This window comes from Orycteropus afer, unplaced genomic scaffold (assembly GCF_000298275.1).
Source record: "Orycteropus afer afer isolate SDZICR_OR568_19922 unplaced genomic scaffold, OryAfe1.0 scaffold00252, whole genome shotgun sequence".
Taxonomy (NCBI): Eukaryota; Metazoa; Chordata; class Mammalia; order Tubulidentata; family Orycteropodidae; genus Orycteropus; species Orycteropus afer.
Genome location: NW_006921839.1, coordinates 2,162,770 through 2,185,672, shown reverse-complemented (window position 1 = coordinate 2,185,672; position 22,903 = coordinate 2,162,770). Strand labels below are relative to the sequence as shown.

General features: G+C 38.8%; 1 protein-coding gene across 1 annotated transcript in view; it reads right to left on the bottom strand.

The window, feature by feature from the left end:
- VCPIP1 (valosin containing protein interacting protein 1) overlaps positions 1-13,439 on the bottom strand; it is a 29,769-nt gene extending 16,330 nt beyond the window's left edge. The window contains exons 1-2 of the mRNA XM_007949721.2: positions 10,733-13,439; positions 6,119-6,205 (exon numbers count right to left, since the gene is read on the bottom strand). Coding sequence (XP_007947912.1) covers positions 6,119-6,205; positions 10,733-13,439 — 2,794 coding nt within the window. The remainder of the gene's footprint in view (positions 1-6,118; positions 6,206-10,732) is intronic.
- Positions 13,440-22,903: the final 9,464 nt, after the last annotated feature.

The following is a 22,903-nucleotide window of genomic DNA, read 5'->3' as shown; positions in this document are numbered from 1 at the left end:
GGTAAATCTAAGCTGTCATACAGAGTTGCTGTGAGTCAGATTTGAATCGACAATGCACAACAATTGGAAGACTCAATATTGCTATCAAATGTCCCAAATATGACTTATATATTTAGATGTACTACAGTCAAAATCCCAGCAGATATTTTGTAGAATCAATAAGCTGATTCTAAAATTTATACAGAGAAGCAAAGGGCCCAGAATACCCAAAACAATTTTTAACAAGGACAAAGTTGGAAAACTCACACTAACTAATTTCTTGATTACTATAAAGCTACAGTTATCAAGATGGTGGTAATGGCAAAAAGAGAGGTTATACAGAACACTGGAACAGAGATTCTAGCAATAGACCAATTTGATTTATAAAAAATAACTTTATTGGGGTATATTTTATATGGCATATAATTCAATCTTTTCAAATACACAATTCATGGCCAATTGATTTTTTTTACAATGGTACCAAGGTAATTCAATGGAGAAAGTACAGTCTTTTCAACAAACAGTACTGGAACAACTGGACATCTGTATGTAACAAAATGAAGCCTGGCCCACACCTTGCAACATACAAAAAATTAATTTGAAGTGTAAATGTAAAACCTAAAACTATAAAAATTCTAGGAAAAAAACGTAAGAGAAAATCTGTGACCTTGGATTGGGCAAAAATTTATTATATGAAAACAGGAGGGAGTTGGGGGGCCACAAAAGGACTGGTACACAAATGTTTACAGTGGTTTTATTCCTAAGGACACTGGTGGTTTAGAGCCTTCCATGCAGGATACCTGGGTTCAATTCTCAACTAGTTCACCTTATATTCAGCTACCACTTGTCTGTCATGGAGGCTACAGTGTTGCTATGATGCTCAACACGTTTCAGTGGCGCTTCCAGACTAAGATAGAGTAGGAAGAAGCCTGGCAATCTACTTCCTATGAATCGCAACAGTCCAAGTGGTAACTGATAATGAAAATCATGCAGGACTGGGCAGTTTTGCTCAGCTGTGCATGGGGACCAGCTAGACAACAGCTGAAAACAGTAATTCATAGTAATAATAACTCGTAGTTTTCAACATTGAAAACAACCCAAATGTCCTTTAATTGGCTATGGATTTAAAAAAAAAAAAAAAAAAGGTGATGTATCCATACAATGGAATACTGTTGTTGTTTTTAGTTACCATCAAGTTGGCTCCCATTCATAATAATCTTATGTACAACAGAACGAAACGTTGCTTGATCTTGTACCATCTTTAAGATCAGTGATATGTTTTAAGTCCCACTGGACTCAGTAAAAAAAGTAATGAATTATAATAATGCAACAAGAAGAATGAATCTCAAAAGAGATTCCTTACTTAATCCAATGACTGTCTGGATCATTAACAAATTATGGATAACATTTCAAAGAACGGGAATTCCAGAACACTTAATTGTGCATATGAGGAACCTGTACATAGACCAAGAGTCAGTCATTCACACAGGGTAAGGGAAAATTGCATGGTTTAAAATCAGGAAAGATGTGTTGTACCTTTTCACCATACTTATTCAATCTGAATGCTGAGCAAATAATCCAAGAAGGTGGACTGTATGAAAAAAATGTAGCATCAGGATTGCAGCAAGACTCATAAACAACCTGTGATATGCAGATGACACAACCTTGCTTGCTCAAGTGTAGAAGACTTGAAGCACTTACTAATGAAGATCAAAGACTACAGTCTTAAGTATGGATAAACATAAAACAAAAATCTTCACAACTGGACCAATATGCAACATGATGATAAATGGAGAAAAGACTGAAGTTTTCAGAGATTTCATTTTACTTGGATCCAAAATCAATGCCCATGGAAGCAGCATCAAGAAATCAGACATCATATTGCACTGGGCAAATCTGCTACAAAACCCTCTTTAAAGTGTTAAAAAACAAAGATGTCACTTTCAAGAGTAAGATGTGCCTTCCTAGAACCATAGTATTTTCAATCACCTCATATGCATGTGAAAGCTGAACAATGAATAAGGAAGCCTGAAGAATTAATACATTTGAATTGTGGTGTTGAAGAATACTGAAAATATCAGAACAAACAAATCTGTCTTGGAGGAAGTACAGCCAGAATGCTCCTAGAGAATGGCCAAACTTCATCTCACATATTTTGGTCATGTTTTCAGAAGGGACCAGTGTCTGGAGGATGATGTAATACTTGGTCAGTAGAGGGTGAGCACAAAAACGGAAGAGCTCAACAAAACATACTGACATACTGGTTGCAATGATGGGTCAAGCATACCAAAGATTGTGAGGATGTCACAGTATCAGGCAATGTTATACACAGAGTTGCTGAGCTGGAATAGGCTTGACAGCACCTAATAACAACAAATCAGAATTTAACAAATGCTTTTGTATAGGAGGAACATGGTGAAAATGTTAGGTATTACAAACCATACAGTCTTCATCCCAACTATTCAACTCTGCCACTGTAGAACAAAAGCAGCTAGAGGCAATATAAAAATAAATGCAGCTGGGATCCAATAAAACTTTATATATGAAAACAGAAAGGAGTTGGGGGGCCATATCTGAGTTACAGGCCATAGCTTCCTGACTCCTTCTAAATCAAAGTTTCTATTTACATGACAGTCTAAAAAAAGGGAAAAATATTGGGACAGACATCAAATTAGTGGTTGCTAAGACTCGAGGGCAAAGGGACAAGATTGGCTACAAAGGGTCATAAGGGAGCTTTTTGGAATGATAAATATATTCTCCATCTTACTTATGGTGGTGATATGTCTGTCAAAATTCATATACCCAGATACCTAAAAAAGTGTGAATTTTACTGTATATAAAGTATATCTCCTATCTTTTAAAAAAATGTATCTCCTATCTTTGTTGTTGTTGTATGCCGTCGAGTCGGCCCCGACTCAGCGACCCCTCCTTGGGTTTCCGAGGCAGTATCACTACGGAAGTAGGATTGCCCAACCTTCCTTCTGAGGAGTGGCTGGTGGGTTTGAACCACCAGCCTTCTGGTGAGCAGTCAAGTGCCTTAGGCACTATGCTACCAGAGCTCCTATCTTTAAAAAAAAAAAAAGAAGAAAATAAAGGACCATTCTTTGGTCCCTGATTAAAATAAACCAGCTGGAAAAAAAAAAAATTATTTTGAGACAATAAAAAAAAAAGAAAATTTAAACACTGACTGGATATTTGGTGGTGCGGGAGTTAAAGCATTTGGCTGCTACCCAAAAGGTTGGTGGTTCGAATCCACCAGCCACTCTGTGGGAAAAAGAGGAGGCACAGATTCCTGTACATACTTCTTGAAAACCATAAGGCAGTTCTACTCTGTTCTATAGGGTTGCTATGAGTTGGAATCAACTCTATTAACAGTGGGTTCAGTTTTTGGTTTTGGATATTTGGTGATAGTAAGGAAAAGGAAGGAAATAATAATGGTCTTTTTTTTTAAAAAAAATAAATAAAAGCCTTTATCTTTAGAGATACATACTGAAGTATTTACAAAAGAATTATTATGTTGAGGATTTACTTTTAAAATAGTCTAGTCAGTAGTTACGGAGAACTGTTGATGCTGGTGGTAAGTAAATGGGAATTGCTTACACTATTCTTGACACTTCTGCAGATGTTTGAACATTTCTATAATAGCCAACTTGGGTTTGTTTTCTTAAAGTAAGAAACAAAAAGCTCATGAAGCATAAACAGAACTCATTGCGGTGAACTGCTTGATTTGGCTCTTGTAGCCATTGTTCTCCATTTTGTGAGGTATTGTAAATCCTATTATCCATGGAGCTCTGGTAGCATAGTGGCTAAGACACTTGCCTGCTAACCAGACGGCTGGCGGTTCAAACCCACCAGCCACTCCTCGGAAGGAAGGTTGGGCAATCCTACTTCCGTAGTGATACTGCCTCGGAAACCCAAGGAGGGGTCGCTATGAGTCGGGTTTGACTCGATGGCACATAACAACAACAACAACAACAACAACAACATTATCCATGCCTGTTTAGGGTGGTGTGGTAGTTAAGGTCATGTGTCAACTTGGCTGGGCAGTTAATGGTAGTTATTCCCTATAATGACTGACAATCGGCTCCATGGTGGAATTTGCCATGAGCAACTGAGTTGTTGTTGTTGTTATGTGCCATCGAGTAGGATCCAACTCATAGTGACCCCTCCTTGGGTTTCTGAGGCAGTATCACTATGGAAGTAGATTGCCCCATTTTCCTTCTGAGGAGTGGCTGGTGGGTTTGAACTGCCAGCCTTCTGGTTAGCAGTCAAGTGCCTTAGGCACTACGCTACCAGAGCTCCTGAGTAGCTACTTTTAAACTCCTGATTATTAAAGTCATCCACTTGGGCTATTTCTCTTGAAGCAGCACAGGTGGAACATATCTTGAGTCCCACCTTGCTGAAGGAGGTAACTCAAATCACCACCCTTAGCTTCCTTGAGGGTATACATAGAAATCTTCTGGGAAGGTTTGCCCTCCTTCTTGTTCCAGTTCTGCATTTTGGTTCATGGTCATCTCACCCCTGGATTTGGGACAGCAGCCGTCATCTGATCTGCTGATTTAGTTTTGTCAAACCCCAAGAATTGGGAGGATCCCCCAGGCCCACTTATAGACCTGGGACTTGCCAGCCTGCCAGCATCCCAGCCTCCACCACCACTATGTGAGATGATTGCTTGGGCATCTGTGAATTTTATGAGACATTACAGCAAAACACAGAACCCTAAGACAGTGGGGAAGATTAATATCTGAAGGAGGAGGAGGAGTTAACATCTGAAATGATGGGGTGGCATGGTAGCTTGGACATTTGGGACATCTTTAACCTCTGCCTCATGGGGACTGGCTTTGTGCTGATCTTTCTAAGAGAAATTGTTCAAGCACTTATAAAACAGAGATTACTGTCAGTTTGTTGTACTGTGATGACCTGAATGTTGTTGCTATGATGCCGGAAGCTATGCCACAGGTATTTCAAATACAAGCAGGGTCACCCATGTAGCCAGGTTTCAGCGAGCTGACAGACTAGGAAGAAAGGTCTTGTGACTTACTTCTGAAAATTAGTCAATGAAAACCCTATGGACCACAAAAGAGTACTGTCCAATATAGTGCTGAAAGATGAACCTTTTAAGTTGGAGACAAAGATGGACTCAAGCATGTTGGCAATCATGAAGGTGGCACAGAACTGGGCAGTGTTTCATTCCATTGTATATGAGGTCAACATGAGCTGGAGGTGACTAGGCAGCAACTAACAAAAACAACAATGCACTTAATGTCTACAGAGGCTAGGTAGCAAAAAAGTGAAATAAGCCAGAATGATCAGTCTGGGGCCAAACACATTCACATCAAATCTTTGAAAAACCATGTGAGGTCCAAACACACACACTAGTAACTTCTCTCTTAGGATCTTAAAATTCTGAAGATACAGTTATATATCTGTACATATCTTTTTAAACAAAGCACACACAATATGAAAAGAAGTTAAATGTAAAATGAGCTATTTCCTAAAATTTAGACAGCATCAACTATAAAATCACTATTAAAAAAAAAACAAACTAACCCCACTGCCATTGCATCGATTCCAATTCATGTGACACTACAGGACAGAGAACTGCCCCACAGGGCTTCCAAGGCTGTAAATCCTTACAGAAGCAGACTGCCTCCTCTTTCTCACTGTGGAGTACCTGGTAGGTTTGAATTGCCAATCTTTTGGTTAGTAGCCAAATGCTTTAAACACTATGCCACCAGAGCTCACTGATGATAATCATAGTTATAATCAAATAATCATAGCCGAAACACAATATCATCAACAAAAATATTATCTGGTTTTAGGGAAATCACTAGCATTATAACCAATTCTACTTCTATTTTTGTAATGTCTTTAGTTGTTAAGAATCTTATGCTATTGTTGCTCTTGACAGGATATTTTTAAGTGGTGCTATAGCTTAAAATATCGCTGGTCACGTCAGGATAATAATCCATTTTAACTAGGTAGGCTGCTAAAAAAAAAAAAAACAGTAAAGAATATATACCGAAAATTAACTTTGCAAAATAATTTTAGAAGAATACTAGCAGATATGAACTTTCTTGACCTTATAATAGGTTGAGTAGACATATTATCTAAGAGTAACATCAGAAATTAACTATACCCATGGTTTTCTTCATAATATTGTAGAACACACCATCCTGTTGGAACATGTGAGGAAGTCCCTTTGCATAAGACCATACATCTTCTCCTATAAGATAAAAACAGGTAAAGTGTTAGCAACAACCAAAAGAGTTCAACTCAGGGTTGCTTTAATATGGATTGGCCTAGAACAGAGATTGTACTATAAAATACAACGCTCATCTATCAACCAACCACTTGGAAAGGGATCAAAATAGGAGATCCTGGATAGAGTGGGAGAAAAATGTGGAACAAAACTCAAAATCATAGAAAAGACCAGGCTAACTGGTCTGATAGAGACTAGTGAAACCCCTGAGACTATGGCCCTTAGTCACCCTTTGGGCCTAGAATTAAATTCACTCCCATGGCTTTCAGCCAAACAACAGGCATATAAGGTGAACATGTACACCAGGTAGGTACCACTCCTTAGAACAATCAACCATGGGAGAGCAGAAAGCAGTATTTGCACAGGGAGACAGCTCAGAGAGCAGGAATGTATAAGAAAGAAGGACACAGGGAAAAGGTAACCACAGGGAGGAAGTGGGAAGAGACCTGTTACATTATAAGGATTGCAATTAATCTCATAAAACAAAATATATGAACTATTACATGGAAAATGGATTTGCTCTGTAAACTTTCACCCAAATCACAAAAAAAGAAAGAAGACAAGAGCTTTCTCAGATGAGATGTAGAATCTGTGTTTATCATTTAAAATAAAAATTTAATCCCCTAAACAAGCACATGGCCCATCTAAAGATGGAGGCAATGTAGACCCAATACTTTAAGACCTATGGCTTTTCAGGAAAAACCAGAAATCCAGGTTTTTAAGTTATTCTCCCAATTTTTAAATGTAGGAACTAATTTTAAATGCCCAAACAACAGAAAAGCTTATAGAAAGATACTTATTTTTTAAAAGTAGAATATAAAATTATATATTCTCTGGGAGCTCTGGTAGCATAGTGCCTAAGGCACTTGACTGCTAACCAGAAGGCTGGCGGTTTAAACCCACCACCCACTCCTCGACAGGAAGGTTGGGCAATCTACTTCCATTGTGACACCACCTCAGAAACCCAAGGAGTCGCTATGAGTCAGATACGACTTGACAGCACATAACAACAACAACATATCTATACTTACGTTAAAATTAAATAAAAATAGATGGAAAGGGACCAGGAAGAAAATTAACATATTTTGCAATGCCAGAGTTAGTCACTCAATATTACAGAAATAATAAAGATGACAATCTGCAAAAAATTTAAGATCTATAACCTCCAGTGGGTTTGGATAAAGCAGAGTAAAATGACATGTGAAATATTACAGGTAAAACATTTTTTTTTAAACTGTAAGATTCAAAGTGACTAGTTCCATAAATGGTTCCTACTGAACAAAAGACTGATGCACTTACTTATTGTTTTGTTGATAAAATAACAGACATAAATTTTATTTAATAAATATTCTACTTAGAAACAAATGGAAAAACATATATCCTTCTCCATCTTGCAGCCAATTTCACTGTTTTTAATCAAATATGAGAAGCTTTTCAAAACGTCACATTGATGATACTTTGGACTTTTATAATTTTTATGCATATAGAAAGGGAAGCTGGAAATCTATAGATGAAAGCTGTAAAAGTATTGGACTTCCTCAGTGGAGATCCAACAGATAAATTTACAGAAGACAAAGATTATGTCTTATTCATGATTATTTCCCCAACAGTCTCTAGCTTATAACAGACATGGATTTTGCTGCAATAATCTGCATTAATTCATTCAACAAGCATTTCCCTGGTACCAACAAGCACTGCCAGGCCTTGGACTAGGTAAAAAGGTACACATCACTGAATAAAACAGTCATGTCTCTGCTTTTGTATAGCATATAATATAATGTGAAAAGCAGAGAAATAAAGCCTTTCAAGAGGCTTTATTTAAGCCAAACCTTAAGGATGTGAAGGAGCCAGCTATTCAAACAACATAAAACTTAATGAATTACTTTCTAAAACTATCGCAGTAGCAGCTTACATATGGTAATTTCACCAAGTAATATCTACACTTTGAAATTTGCAATTTTCTAAATAAGCCCTGTCATTTTCCAGCTCTCTCCAATCTAAGCATCAATAGTTTCCCAGCACTCTTTGCATATGGTCATGTGCATAAAACTATCCCCAAACTGACATTTTTACAAGCACATCACTTTTTATAAAGAATATCTTCTATATTATTCAAGTATAGTTATAAGAATTAGAGGAAGAAAACTAATACCTCTAAAGGGTCTAATAGAACATGCACTGTGCTAGTACTCTACCTTAAAGCAGAAAGTCTCTCTGGTGCTACTAATACAAAATCAGCAAGACTCTTTTACACTCAAATTCTGCATCAGCAATGGAAGTAGATTGAAAGAAATGTGTGTATCTGTAGGGGCAGCAACTAAATATGGGGTGTGAGGTGGAAGGACCATAATAGGAAGATACTATCTTTGAGAATTTATTGCAGTCTAGAGTTTAGTTCTCAGATACTCAGGTCCAAGAACCCCAAACCAAACCAAAAAAGTATCTAATTGTAAATCAGAATAATATTTTAACAATTTCCATTATGAAATATATATCATGCCAATTAGATTTTTTAGACTGTTGAGCACAGTCTCACCTAACCATTGTATTAATCTACAATGGAGAACACAGCCTTTCCAGTGAACAGAATCTTCATATGCACTCTCAACTACAAATCATACTCATTATCAAGAAGCTAAATAAGTAATCAGAATAGGCATTTAATGAATATGGAATCAGGTAAAGAGATAGAGATCATTCATCCAGCCCATGGTGAGGCCTGATCAAATATTTCTCTCCCTCAACAGAGAATATCTATCTAGTTGCCAGAATTTTCATGAACCCAGCTGAAATATCTTTCTCCTTTGTACAGCAGTATAGATAAACACTGCCAAATTCTGCTTTTCAGATTCTCTGCTCCTGCATTCAATGCTGACCATCCACTCCATTTCTGTTGACAAAGCCTTTCTTCAGATATGTTAGTGTCATCTATTTAATTCAGTCGAAAACCATTTTAAACTACCTACTACCTGCTAGGCACTGAACTAGGTACTGAGCAAACAATGATAGACAAGATAGATATGAGCCACATCCTCAAGAGTGGATAACTGAGGAAGACTTTCTCTTGCCTGTTTTTGACATGAGAGATTGATGGTCTTCTAAAATGCCATCTGCACAAATCTGATTTCATCTACTCTGTACTGATGTTATTTAATTTTCAGAGTTCTAGAAGTATTTTACTGTTGCCATTATGTACTGTCTACAAGAGGCATTTTGTGTGGAGGAGGCAGTTGAAGTATTGGGGAGTTAAGCAGCTTGCCTAAAATTGCTAGGTTATTAAGTAGTGAAGCCAAGATTCAAATTCCAGTTCTGTCTGACTCCAAAGACCACACAATCTTTCCTCTATTCCATGCAGTCTCTAATAAACATTCTCCCTAAAGCTAGTTTCTAAAAACTTAAGAAATAGAAATATGTACAGTGCCTAGCTCAGTTCCTGGTATATCCTCTAATTCAATTACCTTGTCTGCCAAACTAAAATCAGCAATACCACAGGGCTTTTAGATCTATTAACTAGTAGGTCCTCAAACTTAATAAGCCAGGAATAAATAACCTTCCCTTCAGTAGGTCACGGCCCAACTCACTGGTATTTAGTACCCTTAGGAAACAAACCAACCCCAGATGACTTTTCTAGTAGAAAGCTTTTCTAATCTGAGTGAAAATAAGGCCTTTCTAATATCAAATGTATTTAAATTTTACTTCATACTTTAAGCCTTAGTAATGCATGTTAACAGTGATGAAACAACACAGATTAAACAAATAAAAACAGGCTAAAAAGTACACCACTGAATAGTATCACAAATCAGTTAAAGCTTTAAATTGCATATTTAGTTGATAAGATATTTTCCTTAATTTTGCTGAATTATTAAGAAATACTTCTTAAATGACCCCATTACCATCTACCTCTGTTTCTTACGTTTCTTAGTTTTTCAATAGTTCATTAGAATCAATGGCAAAGATTCACTAAGCAGTGAAATTACTTAAATACAAACCCTAGAAAACAAAAAGTAATCAACTGGGGAAGAAAGAACGGGAGCTGGAAGAGAGAATATTAGGTGTGTAGGGGGGGCGGTGAGAATATAAACACCAGAAATGGCAATCATCAAACAGGAAGTCCTGAAATCACCTGACATGCAGGAAAATGAAATTTAGAAATAAATGAAGAGAGGCAAAGTGGTAGCCTTATTGAGCCTAGGGGAAAAAACCGAAAAAGCTTTAAATGGATAAATTATAAAGTCTGTTTTAAAAAACAGCAACAAGATTTAAATAATCTGGTGATAGTTAAGTCACTACTTTCACATTCTGGTTATGTTTTCCTAATATGTACTCAATAGACAGCCACATTAACATCTACTCATAAACTAAGTGAAATAATTTTGTCCTAAAATAAGACTTAAGTTTTGTTTTTCACAATGACCAGTTTTTTCTCAAAGGCAATAGAAAAACTCAGTGTTATTACATTCACAGTTATCATCCAAGATAAATTTATCTTACCCATTAATGTTGCTAAAAGACACAAGGAGTACATTTCTTTGTCAGCTTGCTCCCGAAGTTCCTTAGATGAAAGTTTGCTAGTAACAGCAATATCTTCTTGTTTCACAGTGTGGGCAGAGTGTACTGTAGCAGACTGGCCACCTTCTGCTTTACTTTTTAGAATCTCTATTGTAATTCTATCACCATGCTGTAAAGGAACTGGCTCCTTTTCCATTCCTGCCTTGGGTGGCATTAACTCTTTAGGAGGAAAACCATATCGAATACACTGTAAATATGGAGGAATGTTGAATTCTCTGGCTATACTTTCCTGAAGTTCAAAATACGTTGTTGAAGATTTAAGTGTAACCATTGACTGTCGTCCATCATTAGTTGTTATTCGGATTTTCTTCTCCTTAGAAGTTGTTGGTGAATAGGGAGCCTTGGTAGGTGTAACAGGTGCAGAGGATGGACCATCACGAATGGTACTGGGAGAAACAGTCCTGGGCTCTCCTTTCTGTTCTTGTTTTAACTTCTCTGTTTTCCGTTTCTGCATTACAGAAGCCTGTTCTGTAATATTCTGTTGAATAGTTCTTTCAGTTTTACTCATATTTAGCTCCTCTTTGTGCAAAGTTTTTGTTTTCTGTCCAGTAAGAATAATTTTAGTTGGGAGCTGAGACTCTGAATCTTGTCCTTGTACATCTCCAACTCTTTGGGCATGAGCACCATCTATATTTACAGGAGTGTAATCATCAGGATTCTTTTTGGCAGTCTGATGCAATATAGTGTGGACAACTTTCTGAACTAGAATTTCACTTCCAAATTCACCAGGAAAGTGCTTGGTAACAAGTTTCATCGCAACATCATAAACATTACTATTCAAAGATGAATCACTTTCATACTGGAACCAATACACTGTTTCTCTGACCACTCTTCCACCCCATTCCAAAGTTATGGGAAAAGCTTCTGGCAGATTGTCGTACTCTTTACCGTCCCAAAAGTGTTTGAATCCACAACCACATTTGCCACCAGTGGACCTAGAATTAGTTCTGTCCCCATCCAAATACACAATAGACCCATCTCCTCTGACCCTTCGCACAGATGTGCCATGGCACCAATTACAAGCTGTTAGGTTACTCAATCCATAGTCTGGTACCAAAACATCTTTCACTGAATCATATGAGCAAACCAAATTGTTCAAGGGAAAGCTATAATTTTTATCAGGCCTCAGCTGTCCATGAGTACTTTTTGCCAGGTTATACAATTTCCCTCCTGGAGCCAACCACTCTGGAGGAACATGAAGTTCAGAAAGGGCACCACAGAGCAAACATTTGTGAAGACGATTATCCATTACTGCTTTTTTAGCAGCTGCTGTTACTTCTTCAGGCTGAACTCCTATCACCCCAGTCCTCCTGTAGAAATACTGATGGACATCAGCAACCAAACTAGGATGGATACCGTGTTTGTCCATAAAGACTTCTTCCATAGCAGCCACAAGCCTAAGTAGGTATTTATCCTGCAAACTTCTGTCACCTCCAATAACACAACCACCATCATCCTCAAGTTTGATGTACTTTTTAATAAGGTCCTGGGGCACACCCCATGCTTTAGGAAGCAAATTCATAGGCAGTTTGGGTAAAGCAGCCCCTTTTATGCCTACCAAGGGGATATAATGGTTTCTACCAGAGCTACTCCATGCAATGCAGATTGGTTTGTTCAAATGACCATCTTTCCCAGTGCACTTCTCTGCAGGGATGAGCCCAGGCAGAAAGGTGGCCGAATAATCACCAGAGCTTCTCATGCCACTAAGCGAATCTAACAGAATAATAGGACGATGTAAAACGTTGGCAAGGCCAAAGATGTGGATGTTCCTCAGCCCCAAGGGAACGCCCTCGGGTGGTACAAACAGAGGGTCACACTCATTGATAATGTCTTCCCACTCAGCAGCATCTATGAAGTCATGGAACAGGGCTTGGTACTGGGCCAGATGCTGCTGAAAGTGCTGTTTAAGATTCTCTCTCAAGGCATGCCAGAAGAGCTCCCTGCCTACTAAAGCCCGGGACACAGCATGCACCAGGCAGTGACCATCCCCGTCCACATGCACTGGAATGAGGCATTCCTGACTTTTATTGGCCCGTTTGATGTCCTCAAGAGTATCATGCAAATATAGGAGGCTTCCAGAGCGGTCTTTGCCATAGCCCACCGTGTTAACATGCTCTGGCTCGATAAGGAAGGCGCGGTCACCCAGTAAGGCGCAATCGAACAGTTCACCCTGGTTCATGTCCCGGAGAAGCTTAGCCCGGCCTGTCTGTTTGTCCATGCCATAGCGAGCTAATATGGGCGACAACAATTTGCAGTGGTAGTTTGAAAGGCCCATCACCTTTACCAGTTCTGTGTTCTTCTTAGGTGCCCCTGTCACACCGAGCAGCGCGTTCCGCAGCAGGTTGTGTAGCACTACGTCCGGGTCAGTCACCTCTTCCACCCCCAGCAGCTGTTGTTGCTCGTGCCGCTGTCCGCACTCAGTGCACTCGATGCTGACTGAACCGGAGGCCGGGAAAAACAGACGCGCCTGACACTTTGGATCCGGGCAGCTCCCGGAGAGGATTCTCCGGTCTCTCCGCTTGGAAAGCCCTCCCGGAGCAGCCGCCGCTGCCAAAGGCGGCGGAGTCTGCGGAGCCTCAGGAGGAGGAGGTGGAGGTGGCAGTGGAGGAGGCGGCGGCGGCTGAGACATAGCTCTCGGCTCTCGTGTCTCGCTCTGCGTCCCAAGCGACCCTCAAAGGCTCATAGCACAGGCAGCCACCGGCCCGACTCGGTCCAGTCCAGGCCCAGGGCGAATCACTTTCCTTTCCCTACCAGCTCCTCCTCCCGCTAAGAGAAGGCGGAAGCGCCGGACGTTGTTTTCTCTTCTTACTTCTCTACTGCCGTAGCCGTTGCCCCGAACGTAACGGCCACCACCCCACCCCGCACTCACACTCACTCACTCTCGCTCTCTCTCCTCAGACACAGACATACACACCCTCACTCAAAGTGCGCAGGCGCAGCTTCCGCGTTGCCCTCTGGGAATTAGAGTCTTCCTACTTCTCCTCTGCTCATTAAATACCAGGATCGTGGGCCCAGAGGAAACTACAAATACCGTGAGGCCAAGCGGCACAGCGCCGGCAGGGAAGAGGAAGAGGAAGGCAAAAGGAAGGGGGGCAGAAAGGAAGACGATGACTCGCGTTGCCTGCCGGAAGTTGTAGTTTTGGCTGGCTCTGCTTTATCTTCTTCCCAGATGTGGGGCCCAAGCAAGACAGCCTGAGAGACCACGTTTCCTAGGATGCCTTGCGGTGCGTCCAGTCGCACTTCCCCTTTGGGCAGAGGGAAAAGTACAGGGAAGCTTGGTAAAAATGAAGTTAAAGGGAATGGGTGTCGGAAGCAGAGGGTCTGAAGTTCACAACTCCTAGATGGGGAGGGGAGAGGAAAGGTTCTCAGTGAAGAAGGTATGGTAAATAAATAACCAGGGATGTGATGGGATGGGAAGTTGAATGAAATGGTCTAATCTAGGTTGGAGGTCATATGACAAGAAGGGAGAAAATAGTGAATTGATTCTCGGGATGTTTCTTAGAATCTTATTTTCTGCCCCACTTCGCCATCCTCACTCTTTTCTATCGGTATTCCAAGCTACTGGGGTGTCTAAATCCCCGCCCCTCGCGCGCCTTTTTTCCTCTTTAGTAGAGGTCGCTGAGGCGCCATTAGGTTTCTCATTGCCTACACGTCTTTGTCATTTATAGTACAGATAACAATACTTCGGGCTGTACAGAGTTTTATATGCATATGCAAAGCTATTTAACTCTATGATTCTGTTTGGTCCTTAGACCCCTCTCCAGAGTATAATGATGACATTTGACAATGTTAAGTTCTTAATATATGTCTACCACGGTGTTAAGCATTTATATACCAGATAGCATTTGATCTTCATCTTAACCCTATTAGGAAACATGAATAGAAAGGAATAAGTTGCTCAAGTTCTCACAGCCAGTAAGTGACTGGATAGACATTCAGATCTATTGTTGTTATGTGCTGTCGAGTCGTATCCGATTCATAGCGACCCCTCAGGTTTCCGAGACTACCGCTACGAAAGTAGATTGCCCAACCTTCCTTCTGAGAAGTGGCTGGTGGGTTTGAACCGCCAGCCTTCCGGTTAGGACATGGGCGGGAAAGTTTGGGCCAATACATTAGATAGCAACTAACACTTGGTTACTGTTGCTTTATAGTTTAAATAATATGTTCACATAGATAATCTCATCCTCACCCCAGTCCTATAATACTTTTACCAGGTATTGTTGATCCCATTTATAGTTGTGGAAACTGAAAGTAGGAGAGATTAAATGATTTGTCCAGGATCAAACCACCAGTATATGGTGCAACCAGTCTCAAACCCAGAGAGTACTTTTTATGCTATCTCCTACAAATAGACTGGGGTGGGAAGCTCTGGCTCAGAGCTGGGTCTGAAGGGATTGTAAGGATGTTTACCCTACAGGAAGCAATGATCTTTATTCTTTTTTTACTTGTGTGGAGGACACTGCCTCTCTGTACAACACATGTAATAAGGGAAAGCTAGCATTATTTTAATTATTATACCATCAGCCCCTTTCAGTTATCATTCTGGAAATTCTTGCTTTCTGGAACTTTAGATAAATAAACTGCTTAAAAATTTCTGAAACATTTGGCACAAAATAGAGACATCAATGCAGTTCATGCAGACGTTTCAGTCTTATGTAGCTGCCAGGGAAATTTTAATAGGTTTTTTGAGTAAATAGAATTTGATACTTTGAAATGCGTGATCTGTAAGAAAGACACTCATAAAGGGTATTAGTATTAATTTGCACCCATTCATTGTCTACAAATTCTTCAAAAAGAAATACGTTTGAATCACACATACTCCAAGTATTCTTTTCTCACCTAATTTTACCTGGTCTATGAAAAAAAATAATGTTATTTTACATATTTTGAAGGAGATATTTTCTTTTTGTTTTTTTCCTCCAATATTGTTTTTTTAGGTGAAGGTTTGCACAATTAATTAGGTACCCTTTTGACAATTTTTATACAAATTGTTCCATGACATTGGTTACAGTATTCACATTGTGTCAGTAGTCTCATTTTTCTGTTCTGTTTCCATTGATTTGGCTTCCCTTCCCCTTCTTGCCTTCTCATCTTTGCTTTTGGGTAACTGTTGACCATTCAGCATATAGTTAATTATTTAATTATTTAAGGGACACTTATTCATGGGTGATATTATTTATTTTAAATCCAATCTATTGTTAGGTTGAAGGGAAGTAGTTTCAGTTTTAGTTTGAGACTATCTTAGGGAAATAGTCTCTCTCCAGTCTCTATCAGTCCAGTAAGTCTGGTCTTTTTTATGAATTTGAATTTTGTTCTACATTTTTCTCCCATGCTAATTGGAACCTTCTTTGTGTGTCCCTGGTCAGAACAGTCAGTAGTGGTAGCCAGGCACCATCTAATTCTTTGGTCTCAGATTAGAAGAGGCTCCTGTATGCTATGAATCCTATTGACTGGTTTCTTCCTTGAGTCTTTGGTTTCCTTCACTCTTGTTTACTCCAAACAAGTAGAAACCAGTAATTAATTGTATCTTGGATGGCAACTTGCAAGTTTTTAAGTAAGACCTCAGTTGCTACTCACCAGAGACATTTTTCAATGAAGTTTTTCTCAAAGAATTCATGCAGGAAAAGTTTATTCTGCTACTAGTTTGATGGTAACTATGAAAAGTCCTCCTGGAACTGAATTTTTATTTATTTATTTATTTTGTTTTATTGTTTTTGAGACTATACACAGCAAAACATACACTGATTCAACAGTTTCTATATGTATAATTTAGTGACATTGATTATATTCTTGAGTAGTATAACTATTCTTTCTCCCTTTCTGAGTTGTTCCTCCTTCATTAATATCAATTCACTGCTTCCTAAGGTTCCATTCTAATCTTGGCATTGTTATTGTCAGTTTGATCCCATATAGATAGTTCTTCAAAGATCATATTGCTCAAGGCTGACCTTTTTACCAGTTAAGCTAAACTATTGTTTGGTTTTAAGATAACTTCAGGGGATATTTTTGGTTTAAGGTTTAAAGATTATGTCAGGAGAATAGTTTCATAAGTCATCCAGCCTCCATGGCTCCACAAAGTCTAGAGTCCATGAGAATTTGAAATTCTATTCTGCATTTTCCCCCTTCTGATGCAGGATCCCTCCAGAGAATCTTTGATAAAAATGTTCAATAATGGTAGCTGGATACCATCCAGTTCTTCTGGTCTCATGGAAAAGAAAGAGTTGTTCATGGAGGCAATTAGCAACACACTGAAACTGAATTTTTATTAAACGCTTATAAGCTGAGAAACTGGATACTTTTTTTAAGTGGAAAATATTTTCTACTGTGATTGAGCAGTTTATACTGGCAATGAACTTTTGTTTTCCTCACACAGAATCCAAAGAATTAAATTCTTAAAGCCTTAGCTCACCTGAAAGAGCTAAAGGAGGACCACAGTCTACAATTCTAACACTGTCATGCACTTTGGGTTCTAACATCACCAAGCCAACTTCTCCTTATTGGTTATAGTACAAACAGTGGAAGCTACTTATGTCATTCAGCATCATATCTTGATAAAATACTCAATTCCCACCCCACTAAAGAAATGGGAAACCTTTCTCTGGCTTGCCAAACACAATCCACATGACTGATCAGTGTTCACGTCCCCATTGTGGGACCTTGATTAGTTAGAAACTTCTTCCCAAATTAAAATTTGTATTTAAACTCATTTGTTACCTATTTCTCATAGTTTTAAGGATTATACACCTGAAGGGAAAAAAAAAAAAAAAAACCCTAATATAAAACATAGTTAATGGGAAAGAGGAGAGAAGTTTCTAAACAACAAAATTAAGGTAGATCGTATTCTACTAAAGTTATTTATTTAATGCTGTAGATCCAGTCAATGTTCAGAAAGTAAGAAAACTAACATAATGAGAGTGAAATTAACTACACCAAATTCAATGTGAATTAATCTTTATGGGCACTTAGAAGGCATGGGTGCCAAAAATAAAAAATAAAAAAAATACAAAAAAACTTTGTTAGTACAAAAATATGACGTACTGTTCGTTATCAGGCCTTAATAGTACAGACAGCCTCTAACCTGTTGTCTGAGATACACATGCAACCTCCTTCTTTTCCCAAAATTCCATGATCTTAATTGACTAATAACTTCCACAAGATATTCATAAGGTAGATAATAGTACCTATTCTTGTGTCAGTATTCCAAATGGGAAGAATGAGTTGGGCACATAATATTAGCTGCTCAGATTCATACCTCTTCTACCACCATCACCCCAGCATCACTACTATCTGAATTGCCAAACTTTACTTAAAACTGAAACCCATTTCTTTCTTAATTTCAAGCATGGCACTTCTAAACTTCCTATATTACTTTAAACAAGCCTGAAAAATGTAAAAGGAAGAGGTATCCACTTAGCAACAGAACAAGCATCATTATTCTTGTTCTTTTTATTTGAAAAATGATGAAGTTATAACTTTGGAGATTGCTATAAGTCAGCCACATACTTTGTCATATCAAATATACCTTTGTGCTAAGAGTTGACCAGTCAGACTTCCAATCACAAGGTTTTGGGAAGCTCCAGGTGAGTGAGTGAGAGACTAATTATTTTAGTAATTAGTAGAAACTTAGATGTAGAAAGCCAGCCTTGTCCCAAAGGAGTTGATTGTCCAATATAAAAGACTGTTCATAAAAGCAAATAGAGTAAAACATATCAAATAGAGAAATATTACAAATGCTATGAAAAATGTATTGAGTGGTTCGTTCCCGGATTTCAGCACCAAAAAATAAAAGAAAAATGTATTGAGGACTTACTATGTTGTTAGGTACCATTGAGTGAGTTCCAACTTGTAGTGACCCTATGTTCAACAGAACAAAACACTGCCTGGCCCTGCACTGTTCTCACTTACTATAGAGCAAGTGCTTTCAAATATATTAATCTTTAAAACAATCCTGTGAGATAGGTGTTACTGTCTCTGTTATACAGATGAGAAGATTTCACTCAGAAAGGTTAATGGTGTCATTATTATTATTACTATTACCACCCAGCTAGCCAGAAGCAGAGCTGAGCTTCAAATCTAGGTTTTCTTCTTCCAATGTTCAGCACTCACTTTTTCTACTACATCACAACTACTTAGTGTTTTCCAAAAGAATTACCTAAGAAGTGAATGCAAACTAGTGACCAGGAGCCTAATTTGGCTTAGGTGTGTTTTGTTGGCCAGCCCAGCAGTGGTTTAAATTATTTTTCTTAACATGAGCATCTTTAGGCAATGTCCAGCACTCACTCTTTAGTGAGCCCCCTTGAGACAAATTACCAGTCTGCACCCAGAAAGTGGGAGACAGAGAGGAGCTATTCTCAAAAGGCTAGGGAGAAGGTATGTCCAAGGGTAGGGTGAAGACTTTGTGAAAAAGAGTTATGGAAAATATTCAACAAAGAAAGATGCGCAAAATTCATCATTGTCTAAAGGTGAGAGAGGTCAAGTATGGAACCACAATCATGCTTTCCACAGTGGTTCCCAAAATTTAGTGAGCATCAGAATCAAGTGGAAAGTTGGCTAACAGATTACTGGGTATGATACTTAAGGTTATGCGTCAACTTGACTGGGCCATGACTCTTAGTGGTTTAGCAGTTATGATGTAGTCATCGCCCATGATGAGATCTGATATAATGTAATCACTTCCATGATGAGACCTGCTATGAGCACCCAATCACTTAAAAGGGAGTTTCCTCAGAGTTATGGACTGCTTCCAATATACATGGATGTCCTGGCAAAGCTCTCTGGTTTTTTGCTTGATCTGGGTCCTACATCTGGCTTATCATCATCTGACCTCCAGCTCTTTGGACTTGAGCCAGCAGCCTGCCATATTGCCTGCTCATCTTGGGATCTGGAGAGTCTGGTGGCACTGTGATTAAGGCATTTGGATGCTAACCCAAAGGCCAGTTGTTCAAACTCACCAGCCACTCCATGGGAAAATGATGAGGCAGTCTGCTCCCGTAAAGACTTACAACTTTGGAAACCCTATGGGGCAGTTCTACTGTGTCCTATAGGGTTGCTATGAGTCAGGATTAACTTGATGGCAGTGGGTGGTGGTGGTGGGTCTTGGGATCAGCACTGTGAGTCAGAAGCTGGACATCTTACCTGCTGACCTTGGATTTGTAAGCCTCTGCAGCCCATGAGCCAGCAGCTTGCCACCTGACCTGCCAATCTTGGATTTGTCAGCCCCTACAGCTATGTGAGACAGGAGAACCCACCCAAAGACTTGGAACTTGGCAGACTTTACAACCGCCTGGGCCATTTCTTTGAGATAAATCTTTTTATATATATAGACAAATATAAACTTCACTGGTTTTGCTTGTCTAGAAAACCCAGCCTAAGACAATGGAAGGATGGCTTGTTGTAGAATGTTGAGAAAATAGTAAAAAGAAGATTTAAATTAATCTCTCATCCTTTACAGGTTATAGTTGTTAACATTTTTGATGAATCATTCAGCTCTTTTTTTCCTACACATATACAGTATGTTTTAAAGAAACATAATAATATAGTTATTATATAATTATAATATTTATAATATTATAGTTATTGAGTACCTACAGTGCACGAAGATCTTTATGCATATTTATTTGTACTTAGAGTGTCCTTATGAAGCAGGTATAATTATTACCATTCCCATTTTACAGATGAGGAAATTGAGGCACAGAGAGGTTAAGTAACTTCCTCAGTATCTCATTGCCTAGTAAGTGATATAATTAAGTTTAAAACCCAAGCAATCCGACACTACAGCCTGTGCACGTAACCATTAGCCTATGCTAACTCTCTTATTGTACATACTATTTTCAGCCCATTTGTTTAATCACATCATGATTATTATTATTTTGATATTATTAAATATTCTTGTCCAACATTTTAAATGAGTGCCTATTTTTCAGACTATTTCAAATACTCAAAAGTATAAAAAATATGAACAATATGCATCCACAACTAGTATAACAAATATTAATATTTCACCATACTAGCTTCAGATCCCCCCTCCCAAAGCATGTTACAGATTTCATAAGATTAAGATTTTGACCACCATTTGTCTATCAGTTTGTTGTACTGTGATGGCTTGGGTGTAGCTGTGATGCTGAAGCTCTGCCATGGCTAGTTCAAAAACCACCAGAGTCACCCATGGTGGATAGGTTTCAGTGGAGCTTTCAGACTAAGCCAGACTAGAAAGGGGATGTGGTGGTCCACTTCTGAAAAACTTGGCCGCTGAAAACTTCATGAATAGCAGAGAAGCACTTTCTGACATAGTGCCGGAAGATGAGCCCCTCAGGTTGGAAAACACTTAACATACAACAGGTACAGCTGCTTCCTCAAAGTAGACTCAACTTTAATGATGTGGATGGAGTCAAGATTTCAGGCCTTCATTTGCTGCTGTGGCACATCTCATAAATAGAACAGCTGCAAAGATCCATTAATAATTGGAACATGGAGTGTACAAAGTATGAATCTAGGAAAAGTGGGAGTTATCAAAAATGAAATGGATCACATAAAGATTGATAATCCTAGGCATTAGTGAACTGAAACAGACTTCTACTGGCTATTTTAAACCAGACAGTCATATGGTCTACCATTCTGAGAATGGCAAATTGAAGAGGAATGGCATCACATTCATCATTAAAAAGAACATTTCAAGATCTATCCTGAAGTAAAGTGATGTCAGTGATAGGATAATATCCATACACTTTGAAGGAAGACTAGTTAATGCTGCTATTATTCAAAGTTACATACCAACCTCTAAAGCCAAAGATGAAGAAATTTAAAATCTTTACCAACTTCTGCAGTCTGAAATGCACCAAACATGCAATCAGTAAGCATTGATAATTATTGCTGTTTGGAATGTGAAAGTTGGAAACAAAGAAAAAGGATCAGTAATTCAAAAATACTGTCTTGGTGTTAGAAATTACTCCCAAGATCACTTGATAGAATTTTGCAAGACAAATGATTTATTCATTGCAAATACCTTGTTTCAACAACATAAATGGTCACCGTACACATGGACCATGCCAGATGTAATACACAGGAATCAAATCGACTACATCTGTGAAAAGACACAATGTAGAAGCTCAATATTTAAAGTCAGAATAGGCCAGGATCTCACTGGAGTACACACCATCAATTGCTCTTATGCAAGTTTAAGTTTAATCTGAAGAAATTTAAAACAAGTCCATGAGAACCAAAATATGACCTTGAGTATTCCACCTGAATTTAGAGACAATCAAAGAATAGATGTGACATGTTGAACACCAGTAATCAAAGACCAACAAGTTGTGGGATGACCTCAAGGACATCATACATAAAGAAACCAAAAGGTCATCAAAAAAGACAGGACAGAAAGACCAAAATCGATGTCAGAAGAGATTCTGAAACTGGCTCTTGAATGAAGAGTAGCTAAAGAGAATGGAAGAAATGACAAAGTAAAAGATCTGACCAGAAGACTTCAAAGGGCAGCCCCAGAAGACAAAGTAAAGTAGGATAATGAAATGTGCAAAGACCTGGAGTTAGAAAATCAAAGCAAATAATATGCCTGGCATTTCTCAAGCTGAAAGAATTGAAGAAAAAAATTCAAGCCTCGAGTTATAATATTGAAGGATTCTCTGGGCAAAATGTTGAACGATGCTGGAAGCATCAAAAGAAAGTAGAAGGAATACACAGACTCACTGTACCAAAAAGAATTGGTCAGTATTCATATATTTCAAGAGGAAGCATATGATCAAACACAGGTGGCATTGAAGGAAGAAGTCTAAGCTGCACTGAAGGAATTTTGAAAAACAGCGATGGCCTCAGGAATTGATGGAATACCCATTGATGGACAGGCTGAACTATTAGGTAGGTCTATGAAGTGGGGAGTGTACCCAAGACCATGTATAGGGTTGGCAGACAATGGTCCTATAAGTGTATTTGTGTGATCTGAATTCCCAAGTGTATAGTAGAGCTGACAAGAGACAAGGTTGTAGTCACTTCTCAGTCACAGCCAGCTACCCAGAGGGACCGAGTAGTTGAACCTGTGGGCTCGGGACCATAGTCACAGGGGACATCAAGCTCAATTGGCAT